The following is a 12,425-nucleotide window of genomic DNA, read 5'->3' as shown; positions in this document are numbered from 1 at the left end:
CACCAGAACTTGGTCTGGGGTTTCTGATATGAGACTGGGACCTCTCATCCCCTAAGGGGAACCACCACACCGGGGATATCCCAGTTGTGAACTGCCGCACATGGGTGTGGGACCAGTAGGTTCCTCATCTCTGTCCTTACCAGTCTTGATGTGGCTTCTTTATAGCCTTAGTTGTAGGGCTTCTGTTCAGCTATATTTCAGTTGGTTATGAATGATGGTTGTTCTGTAACTTAGCTGTAGTTTTGATGTGATTATGGGAGGTTCCAAGTACTGCGTTTACCTACGCAGCAATCTTGATCAGAACCCTAACTGTGAGTTTCTGAACACTTTTTCTTTTTTTTAATCCTCACCCTAGAATATGTTTATTGATTTTTGGAGAGAGAGAGATATTGAGAGAAATATTGATGTGAGAGAGAAATATCAATCAGTTGCCTCCCATAATGACCCTGGACTGGGGATCAAACCTGCAACCTAGTTATATACCTAACCTAACTGGGATTTGAGCTTGCAACTTTTTGGTGTGTGGGATGATGCTCCAACCAACTGAGCCACCCGGCCAGAGCACATTTTTCTTTCTTAACATTGTTAAGTCACTTTCATTTCTCATAAAATGTGATAAATAATGGCATGTCCCTCACAGGTGATTGTGAAAGTTAAATTTATATCAAGGGCTGGTGCAGTGCCTACTCTGTGGCAAGAAATGTGCAATAATGGGATAAACTGTTATGCAGTTAGTAAAACATCTAGAAAGCACCATGAAGACTACTGGTAAACTTTCTGTCAACTTCCCTGATGGCTGTCTTTGGTAGAAGGAGGAGGCCAGCAGGCTCTGGGCCTGTTTCTATAGCTCCCAGTAAAGACCCTCAGCTTTCATCTGCTTTAGGAGTTGGACTCCTAAGTCATATACTTCTTTGGGGGGGGGGATCTGCTGCTAAATAATAACTTTTAAAACTTGCAATTCGGGCAACTGAGTGGGGACTGAATGTGGGGGAAGGGAGGGGCAGGATACAGGGAAGCAAGAGGGGAAAAAAAAAAAAAAAGAGAGACAACTGTAATGGAAAAACAAACAAAAAAATTTTTTTTAGTGGGGGAAAATGAAAATATGAAGAATGGAAATGTAGGGCAGCTAACCGTCTTAAAAGTTTCTTCTCATTTAAAAAATGGTTTCACTTGAAAATTAAACCATATCTGTGATATCACCAAAGAGATTCAAGTTGCAGGCAAGTAGAATGTCAAGTGCCTTGCAACTGTATGTCTTCCCAATAAGACAGTCTTACAGATTTAGAGACTTTTTTGTTGGTTATGTTACATAAATTAACATGTGTTTTCTGTTTTCAAAGGGCATAAGCCTATGACCGCATTACCTGAGTGATTGTCTGTACGCATAAGCCTCACTTAATCCTCTCTGCAGCGCTGCCTCCGGAGACTCAACAGTTTGGCTGAACTAAATGGCTGAGTTGGTGAAGAATGGGGTGGTCTGTGGGCTTCACTTTAAAACTGAATTCTCTTTTCTATCCTAATGGCTTGGACAGAAAGGGCCCAGAGGTCTGAGAGGGGGGAAACATAAACTATTTCCCTCAGCCCAAACTAAATAAAATGGGCAAAAGGGTTTTGGACAGGAGAGATGTGCCTAGCACACCTTCCTCCAAAGAAGCCCTCTTTTTTTTTTTTTCTCCTAATGTGGAACATTGAAAAATTAATCCCTGCCTTTTGCCACCTAGTAGTTATGGATTGAATGATGCTTTTTAACCCTTTTTGCCAAATCTGTTGCCCCCAGAACACAACAAGGATGCCAGCCTGCTAAATCAAGCACGCCGTTGTCCGGAGACAGCCAACTGACCTGGAGTCTGCATGATCCTTCCCCATGTGGGAAGGCCACCCTCCCCTCCACACCCCCACTCTTATTAGGGATTTCTGGACCCAAGGGTAGGTAGGACGACGACCATGTCCAGCTTGAAGCAGCTAGAGGAGCCTGAGACCTTCGCCCATTGTCCTTTACAAGATTACAAAGGGTCTTAATATCTGAGAGGGAGGGATAGTTATTTTTTACGAACCATGGGTATAGACTTGGGGGGGGATGCTGGGGGAGGGAGATACTGGGTGGAGGGGAGTAAAGGGGAAAAAATTGGAACTACTGTAACAGCATAATCAATAAAATATATTTAAAAAAAAAAAACTTGCAATTCATTGATATGGTCTAATATTCTTTTTTTTTTTTTTTTTTTTTGTACACAACCTTTAAAAACTTTATTTTCCGTCAACCTCATTTCCTTTCTGTTAAGTTTGTGGCAGACCAGCTTAAGACCACTCAGTGGTTGTTCCCACCCACTCAGTGGCCTGCGCAGTGGGGGCTGCAGACCAGTCTTCAGTGGCAGGCTGAGCGCTCCAGTCAGTAGGGAACTGCTGAATGGGCACAGAGGGCACCTGCACGCCTTCAGACCAGTCAGCGACCTCCGGCTGAGCAGCAGTGAACTCGGGAGCCGGGGCGGTCCATTCGCCCTGAAATTCCTCCTTGGTCACAGCCTTTTCAGCAGCGGCCTGCTCTTCCTTCTCAATCTCTTCAGGATCCCTGTAGAAGTAGAGATCGGGCATGACCTCCCAGGGGTGCTCCCGGGAGATGGTGCCGCGCATGCGCAGAACTTCCCGGGCCAGCATCCACCACATAAGGCCCACCGAGTGAGCCCCCTTGTTGTTGCAAGGGATGGCGATGTCCACGTAGCGCAGAGGAGAGTCTGTGTTGCACAGCGCAATGGTGGGCAGGTTCACGTAGGATGCTTCGGTGAGAGGCTGGTGGTCCGCCCTGGGATCAGTGACCACCAGCAGCCTCGGCTCCCGGAAGGCTGCCTGGATCTGGTTAGTGAAGGTCCCCGGGGTGAAGCGGCCGGCGATAGGAGTGGCTCCGGTGGCAGCGGCGAACTTCAGCACAGCTCGCTGGCCAGTGTTCCTGGAGGATATGACACTGACGTCAGCGGGGTTTTCAATGGCAACTATGGCACGAGCTGCCAGCAGAAGCTTCTCCCAGGTTCTCTTCAGATTTATGATGTAGATGCCATCGCTTTTCCTTTTGTAGATGTATTGTTCCATCTGGAAGTCAAGGTTGGTGCCACCTAAGTGGGTTCCTGCAGCAAGGAATTTGAGGACATCCTCCTCTTTCATTTGCAGGACATCGAGGGCTCCGGACATTGTGAAAATTTCCCTTTAAGTTACGTGGGAACCAAGAACAACGCCGTATGGACCCTTCTCTGGGTAGCGCGGAAAGGTGATATGGTCTAATATTCTTAATTGATAGATACAGAACTTGAAGCCCAGAGAGGCCAAGTGATTTCCCTAGGGTTACACAGGTGGAAAATCAGAAGTACAAGGTGGGATCATAACCATTAGGTAACAGCGGAGGAATTCTAACAGGCAATGAATAAATCTGGTAACATATACTCAATAATTTCCCCTTTTTCCTTGCTTACCTACATTTTTGCCAGACATTGTGTTAGAGTTTTAACACAAGAGGAGGAGAAAGGGATGAAGTCATTTCCCTCAGGGTGTTTACAACCTACTGGGGCAGAAGTAAAAACATAAATAAGAAATTACAAGTATGGACTTCCGGCCAAGATGGAGGTGTAGACAGACATGCTGCGTCTCCCTCCACAACTAAGAAGGAATACAACTACCTCAAAACTAGAAACAACCAGAAGTTCCAGAAAATCAAACTGCATGGAAGTCTAGCAAACAAGGATATAAAGAAGAAACACTCATTCAGACAGGTAGGAGGGGTGGAGCCCAGGTGGAGAGGACATGGTGTGGTGGTGGCAGCATTGGCAACAGCAGCGGCAACAGCAACAGCAGGCCAGTGGAAAGTGCAGTTACACATTTTAAAAAGTCAGGAGTGACACATGGGGAGCGCTCCCAGCTCCTCATCAGACTGCGCAGCTCACTGTCCCAGCATCGGGGAAAATCAAGCCTCATTGCTTCTGACAGTGCAGACCAGTGGGGATTGAGAGGGAGGCAGAAACTGCCGGTCTCTCAGCAGAGTCAGCTTGTTTAAAGGGCCCCCACAGACCTAGAATATTCGCAGACCCATCTACTCTGGGAACCACGGCCAGGCAGCAGCTAGAGGGGCACCAGTATAGTGCAGAAGTGGGAGAAGTGCCTGGAAAAGGGAGGAGTGCTAGGCAAGTGGCATTGTTCCTTCTCAGGCCCCTCCCCCACATACAGCGCCAAAACTTGGTGAAACAAATTGCCCATTACTGATGAATCCCTAAGGCTCCGCCCCTTAAACGTAGTAGGAGCGACAGCTCTCCCTGGGACACAAAAGCACAGGAGACTTCCAGCCAAGATGGAGGCCTAAACTGACATGCTCCGTCTCCCTCCACAACTAAGAAGGAATACAATACCGCAAAACCAGCAATAACCAGAAGTTCCAGAAAATAAATGGAAGTCCAGTGTATGAAGTTATAAAGTAGTGGTGCTCATCCGGACAGGTAGGAGGGGCGAAGCCGGAGAGGAGAGGTCAAACCGTGCTGTCCGCAGCAGCAGCAGTGACAGCGGCAGGACAGTGCTAAGCACAGACACCTGTATTTAGGGGGAGGCAAGAAGCGCCTGGGGAGCACCCCTGGCTGCAGACCAGACCCGTCAGCTTTCCGGGGAAGGAAGACCCCACCCATTGCCTTGGACTGTGCAGCCAGGTAGGGGTGGGGATGGGGGAGGAGGCTCCTGGTCACTCAGCAGAGGTTGAACAGCAGGAATCCATCTTGGACCCCCACCACTGCAGAAAATGCCCAGTTGTGATGAGTGCACAGGGCTCTGCCCCCTTTATCGTAGGAGGTGGGACAGCCCTGCCCAGGAAGCAAAGGTAAACACAAAACTGTTCAGGATGGCACAGATCATAATAGAGATCCCAGTGACACAGCTGACCAGACAGCAAATTTCTAATCTAATGAAGCAGCAGATAGGAAATCTTTCTGAGGCACAGTTCAGAGCTTTGCTTATAAAAGTGCTTACAGACCTAACAGCAGATCTTAAACAAGACAGGGAAGGAATGAAGGCTAGTCCTGCTGAAATGAACAAAAACACATACGAAACTAGTGGTGAGGGCAAAAAAACCAGGGATCAAATCAATAAATCGGAACATAGGGAAGGAACAAATAGTCAACCAGTGCAGAAAGAGGAAACGAGAAGTGAGGAAAATGAGGAGAGGCTCAGAAACCTATCGAACAGCTATAAGTGGGCCAACATCCGAATCATAGGGTTGCCAGAAGATGAAGAAGAACTAGAAATGGAAAAATTATGTGAAAAAATAATGAAGCAGAACTTCCCTAACTTGGGGAAGGAAATAGACTTACAGGTCCAGGAAGCATAGAGAGTGCCAAAACAACTGGATCTGGGGAGAACCACACCAAGACACATTATAATCAAAATGTCAAAAATTAAGGATAAACAGAGAATCTTAAAAGCAGCAAGAGAGAAGAAGAGAATTACATACAAAGGGGTTCCAATAAGACTCTCAGCTGATTTCTCAAAAGAAACTCTGCAGGCAAGAAGAGACCTGCAAGAAATATTCAAAGTAATGAAAAGCAAAAACCTACAACCACAATTACTCTATCCAGTGAAGCTTTCATTCAGAATAGAAGGGCAAAAGAAAGTGCTTCCAGGACAAAGTAAAACTGAAGGAGTTCATCAGATCCAAACCACTGTTATATGAATTGTTAAAGGGACTTGTTTAGGAGAAGGAGGATCAAAACTATAAATATTAAAATGAAAACTGCATCACAACAACCAACAACAGAAGCTAGGGAAATGAAACAAAGGCAAACTAAGTAGGCAATGAGAGTGTGAAAAGAATTATAGGGATAGGAAACATTATGGGGGGAGGTCAGGAAAGAGGGAGCAGGGGAAAAGGGAGGGAGATGGTATAGGAATTAAGAAGCATAGTAGGAGGGAGTGGAGTAGACAGGAAGATGTTGAGAAGAACTATATGCACAACCGATGGGCATGACTAAGGGGCCGAGGACAACTGGAGGGAGGGGAGTCACTGAGTGGAGGGGAACAAAGGTAAAAGAAATTGGGACAACTGTAACAGCATAATCAGTAAAGCATATTTAAAAAAATTACAAGTATGAAAAATAGTATGAAGGAAAAATACAGGATGCTCTTGAAAAAAAAATTGTACTTTTTGATTGAATGGTCAAAGAAGTTCTCTTCAAGGAGTTAAAGTTGAAATTGGAAAGAAATTTAAAAGGTCACCCTTTGAGATGTGGGAAGTCAATCCAGGGAAAGAAAAGAAAATGGCAAAGGCCCCAAGGTCAGAAAGAGACTGGTGTGGGGACGCCTGGAGGAAATAGTAACAGATGGTGGGGGCGGGGGGAGAGGAGCAAGCAGAGTTTGTAACATGGGGAGGTGCTGCTTAAATCCAAGGACTATAGAATATCACTGAATGGTTGAGGCAGGGGCCTAACAAATGTGGCTTCCCATTGTGAACGTACTGCTCTAGCAGCTTATGTAGTGCAAGGTGGCAGTGGTGAGACCAGTTGGCAAGCTCCAAATAATGGTGTCCCTGCAAAGGGTCTGAGAAGAGGAGAGAGGGTTGGACGCAGATTTATTTAGGAGGAAGAGGAACTGCCATCCTCAACTGTGTTCTACTGAATTATATTTGAGGTAATACTTAGAATTAGTTTAGACAAAATCAAAGGTTTAGTTATATTAATGGACAATTTTACTGTATTTTAGATTCACAGACTGAAATCTTTACCCTTTGATATAAAAGGAATTTAGAAAAGAAGTGGAAATGGATATGTATTTTCTAGAAATGACAAGACTATTGGCAAAAGTCTCTATATGGAGATATATAAAAGGAACTTTCATCAACAATTTAGGGATGAATGGAAATATCTTTTCTTTCTAATGCCTTTGCAAGCATTTCCCAAAGTACAAAGACTTATACACATACATACACACAGATATATACCCTAGAAAACAAATATATGTTTTACACATATATATACACATAAAAATACACACATATATACATATTCATGCATATACATTAGATAAGCCAATAATATGGTTGTATTAACTTTAAACAATGCAATGGTAAGGAAAAAGTCTCCCACAAGTTAGATAATGTATTTAACTCCTAAAGAATTTATAAAAAGAAGAAAAATCAAGAGCAAGATATTTTTCTTCAAAAGTAATGATTTACACTAAGATAATAAAATTCCTCTTATAACCACAACTTTGAGCTCAATGCAAATTTCTGCATGCATATTTAGAAAAAGCATGAATAGCACTAACAGAAGTTACACATTTGTTCTGACAAGCCTAAAAGTGCTATTGCAGACATTCCCTTGGTATTCTTCAGAATTTTTATCTACATTGGCCCAGCTGTTACATGGGTTAAAGAAAATACTAGGCTGACAAAAAATGTGAAGACTCCCCTAGTCGGTATGTAGTAATGAATTGTGACAAATACAGTATTACAGTAAATCAAGGGAAGAATTCCTTCAATTATCATACCAAGATACCAAAAAGATTAGGAAGGAAGCTTTGATAATCAATCTTAAACAAGGTTTTCAAAGGGACATACTTTTAAACTTGTTTATTTTTTATTCTATTATAGTTGTCCCAATTTTCTTTCCCTTTTGTCTCCTCCACACAGTCTACCCCTCTTGCCCACATTCAATCCCCTCTCCATTGTCTGCATTGTTATAAAGATTTCAAAAGCATTGTGGTAGCTGGTAACAAGTAGAAAGAAAAAGAAAAACGTGTCTGCAAATATTTTATGATATAGTTGTAGACTCAGTGTATATTACCAATGTCCGGCAAACAATTATTGCAATAGTCAAAAAAGAGATGGGATAACTAAGTAAAAAAAAAATTCTTCTTTAGAATTCAACATTTTGATTCTTCCGAAGACATACAAATAACCATTAAATATATTTCCATATAATTTCTGAAAGTAGATATTTAGAACAAAAAGCAGACATAGTTCAGGATACACTTTCACAAAAGTTATATCTAAAGGGATTTTTAATTTTGAAAATACGCTCAATTCACTAATTCCTTGTCTCCACTTGTCAACACTGCTTTGAGGCTCTCAACTTTGCTGTTTTATTTGGTTGCTTGTAATTTTTCTCTCCAGGAATTTAGCAGCATATGCACAGGAACTAGAAGTTCAATAGGCAGAGAGACGGTCTGACAGATGGAATGGGGCAACAAGATCTTGGGGAAGGCAGGTTAGGAGAAAATAACTGAGTGTTTATGGGTGAGGATAAAAGGGGGAATAAGAAAAAAAAAAAGATCAGATGACCATGACAGGGAAAGGGGTATTCGTCTGACAAAATATACTAAACTTCCCAAAGCTGAACATTACCATTCATGAATAGCATTTAATTGTTTTTTCCCTTGCTTCTGTTATTCTGTTAGATGTTTCTTACTGAAATGTATTAGGTCCTTTCACTTACTATGTCTTCGTTTATGTTTTGTGGATGCGGATGTTGGTGTATCTGTGAGCTATAGGAAGAGAATTCCCTTCAATCTTTGAGACCCCTACAATGCACATGCAACCATGGGATGTAAACTTCCTCTCCTACTCACACAACTGTCAGAAGTAAGCAGGGCTCCAGAAGAGGAACCAGGAGTTTGTGTGTCCTCAAAGGAGCACTGGATACAAGAGTAAAAGAAACACTTGTGATTCTAGGTCTTTAATTAAGCTTCTTGAGTTTAAGTTTGGTCAGTTTAAACTCAACCTGAAACTTGAGTATAAGAAAGTCTTGCTCACAGTGGTATTTTTGAAGATTAAAATAATGCAAGGAAAAAGGACTCATGGACACGGACAACAGTGTGGTGATTGCAGGGGGGAGGGGGGCCTAAGGAGAGTAAATGGTAGTGAAAAAATACAATAAAATTATTAAAAAAATAAAATACATGTGAAAGCATTTTTCAGGTTTGAAATGTTATATATAAAGTATTATTTTGTATTATTATATTCTAAAATAACCTACTTACATTGAAAGCAAAATCCAGTTGAAATGTTGACTGGGTTTCCATGAATTTAGAGCAGATAAATTAGTGAACAGAGGATTCAACCCCTCTGGAAAACCTAATACATAGTCTAGACAATAAATAATAATAAAATAATGAAAGCATCTTACTGAGTTTTTATTCTGTTCTTGGCAAAATGCTGTCACCTTATAACCTTAATCCATTATCATCTTTATAACAACCATATTAGGTTAGTGCTATGTACCCATTTCACAGATGAGCTTAGTGCAGTTAAAGAACTTCCAGAGTAAGAGAACTCCAGCAGCAGTCCTGAACCACAGCAAATCTGTATGACTCCATCATTCTTTCTCTTTACTCCTAGGATAACACGCCTTCACTAAATGGAATAAAAATTTGACTTGAGTTTTTAGCCCGACTTACATTTAAATAAGTATATTCTCAAAGGAAAGAAGAGAGGGAAGATGCTGGTAGGAAGGTAGGAAGCTAGAAAGAGAATAGAAGAGGGCCGGTGAGATAAGTAATGGGAGGGGATAAAAAAGCATAAAGGGAAAGAAGGAAGAATGTCTTACACATATCTGAACAACTTGACAAATTCTACATTCTTGCAGATATTATTATAGAAATTGTTAATGTTGATGACTATCAGACCCATAAAAAGTTTAAATCAAGCCTTGTATATTCATTCACACAGTTACCATTTGATAAGACCTACATTTTATAAAAACCTGGAAGGAGAGATGCTGTAGCTTTTGTTTCAATTAAAAATTTTTTTCCACATTACATATTTGTCTTTAAAATGTAAATCAGAACATTATTGTTTTGACAAGCCTTTTCTAAAGCCCTTCTATGCAATGTAAATGTATAATCCAGTCAGGATTTTTCCTCTGCTCTTTCTCTAAAGAGAATCACCTGTGCACCTCATGGCCAAGAACATATGACAGTGTAATGTAAACAGTGGAAGATAAGGGTGAATATTATATAGATAATATATGTACATAAAATCCAATCAAGTCATTTCCTCTTTAATACCTAATCAACAGATTATGATTACAACTGCTTTTAATGTCTAGGATACAACTACAAAGAGCTGATGTTAAAAAGCCGTTCTACTTTTAGGTATAAAAAGATTTTAAATATAAAAGTTATTATACTTGACACTATGCTATAAATGTCCTTTTTTAAATGATTTTAGGTTTGTAGAGCAGTTTAGATTCACCACAAAATTCAGAGAAAACTATAGGGATTTCCCTGGCCTGATACACACAGCCTGTTCTGTTATCAACATTCCCCACTCTAGTGGTATATTTGTTACTATTGATGAACCCAAACTGATACATCATTATCATCCAATGTCCATAGTTTACATCAGGGTTCAATCTTAATGGTGTACATTCTATGTGTTTTCAAAAATATATAATGACATGTATCCACAATTATAGTATCATATACAGTAGTTTTACTGCCCTAAAAATTTTCTGTGCTCCACCTATTCTTTCCTCCCCTAACAACTCTTGGCAACCACTGATCATTTTATTGTCTCCATAGTTTTGTCTTTTCTAGAATGTCAAATAGCAGAGTGATAGTTTATGTAGCCTTTCCAAACTGGATGCTTTCACTTAGTAATATGCACTTGAGGTCACAGGAAGTTCATAGAATCCTTAAGGAAGTTAATTTAAAAAATTGCCTTAAATTTACCTAACATTCAATTTGCCTACTGCTATGGACTGAATTGTGCCCTCCACAATTCATATGTTAAGGCTTTAATTGGCCATGTGACTCTATTTGGAGATAGGGATTTTTGAAGGTAATAAAAATTAAATGAGGTCATGGGGTGAGTGGGACTCTGATCCCACAGGGTTGGTGTCCTTATGAAAGATACCAGAAAGTTTGTTTTTTATCTATATCCAACATATGAGGACACAGTGACAAAGCCAGGAAGAGGGCCTTCAGCAAAAACAGATTCAGCCAGCATTGTGATTTGGGATTTCCAATCCCTAAAACTGTGAGAAATAAATTTCTGTTGTTTAAGCCACCCAGTTTGTGGTATTTTGTTATGGTAGCCTGAGCAAATGAATACACCTAATAAAATTTTAAAGTATTTCAAATGTTTTTCTGTTTTAGTTATTTTAAAATGAAAGTTAATGAAATAAAAAGATTTGAAAAGTCTTTAGAAAACCTAGTTAAAATAACTTTAAAATATTCAAAATTAGATACACCAAAACAAGACATTTCAAGTGTTACCCTTATATTTATAAAATACTCTACCACTTAGAAAACACAACAAATAAAATAATTTATTTCTGTGGAAATGATAACATACAATATATTAAATTATGTAACTCCAAGCTCATCAAAAATTATCTCCCATAACTTGGAAACTAGAGTATGTATGTACATACGCCAACACATACACAATACAACATCACAGTTACTTTTAAGAATGAATGACTCTGTGATTGGTTTGTCTTTCTTCTTGTTATGGAAAATATTTGGATATTTGAAGGAAATTAAAAAACAGAGTGTGCATAGTAATTAAAATAATGACCAAAGACAGAACTGGATATATTCAGGAATTAACACATTGGCTGAGTTTATAATCCTGATAAATAAGTTAAGACTGTAAATTCAAATCCTTGTAAAACAAGTACCAGTTATGTTTGTCAATGATCAGTACCATTTTATAAATGGCAATTTTAAACAAAATACTAATCTATGCTTTCATTAAATTTTCTTTGAATGGAAATTTGTGGTATTTGTTTTTGGACATAATAGGGCACAACACCAGCAGACATGCAGTAAGGGTGTAATTACCTGCTCAGGTTTGGTGGGTCCATTCACAGTGGCATTTTCAGGAGTGTTGTCCTGAGATTGTTTCTTGCATAGACCTTTTGCTGCATCTTTGAACATAAGGTCTTTTTCCAACAAACTGTCTTGCTTGGCAATTGGCAACACCAGGGGACGGCTACAGGAAATAATCAATACTATAATTAGTTTTTTTCTAACATGGCTGTATCAATCATAAATTACCGCAACATCTCAATTAGAGGGTTTTTTTATTTTTGTTTTTTATTCAGATAAGAAACAGTTTCTCAATACTGCAAGGAAAAAAAGGGGGAAGTCAGTAAACCTTTCTATTAGCTCCAAATTTCATTCAATTTCACATTTAAAAGAAAAATATATTCAACTTAAAGAAAACATGTTCACAAAAGTATATATGATGTAATAGACAAACCAATAAGCAATTTAAAAGCTAGAGTTGACACACATGACTAAACTAAGGAATATATTTAAATGTGAAACTTAATCATAAGCCAGTGAAGGCAAAATTATACAATTAATTAAAATGCTGTACATATAGGCAGCCACAGTTATGGCCAGACTGAACCGGCGAGCGTGGAACAATTCCAGCCTCACTGAGAAAACCAGACTGC

At 40.0% G+C, this 12,425-nt stretch overlaps 1 protein-coding gene and 1 pseudogene across 1 annotated transcript in view; both read right to left on the bottom strand.

The window, feature by feature from the left end:
• MYO16 (myosin XVI) overlaps positions 1-12,425 on the bottom strand; it is a 654,868-nt gene that overhangs the window by 386,654 nt on the left and 255,789 nt on the right. The window contains exon 11 of the mRNA XM_090257968.1: positions 11,806-11,956. Coding sequence (XP_090114094.1) covers positions 11,806-11,956 — 151 coding nt within the window. The remainder of the gene's footprint in view (positions 1-11,805; positions 11,957-12,425) is intronic.
• On the bottom strand, positions 2,234-3,247 carry LOC149996308 (small ribosomal subunit protein uS2 pseudogene; annotated as a pseudogene).

The sequence above is a fragment of the Furipterus horrens genome, unplaced genomic scaffold (genome assembly GCF_987537825.1).
Source record: "Furipterus horrens unplaced genomic scaffold, mFurHor1.1.pri manual_scaffold_12, whole genome shotgun sequence".
Classification (NCBI taxonomy): Eukaryota; Metazoa; Chordata; class Mammalia; order Chiroptera; family Furipteridae; genus Furipterus; species Furipterus horrens.
Note: the sequence above shows the minus strand (reverse complement) of the source record. Positions and strands in the feature narration are given on the sequence as shown.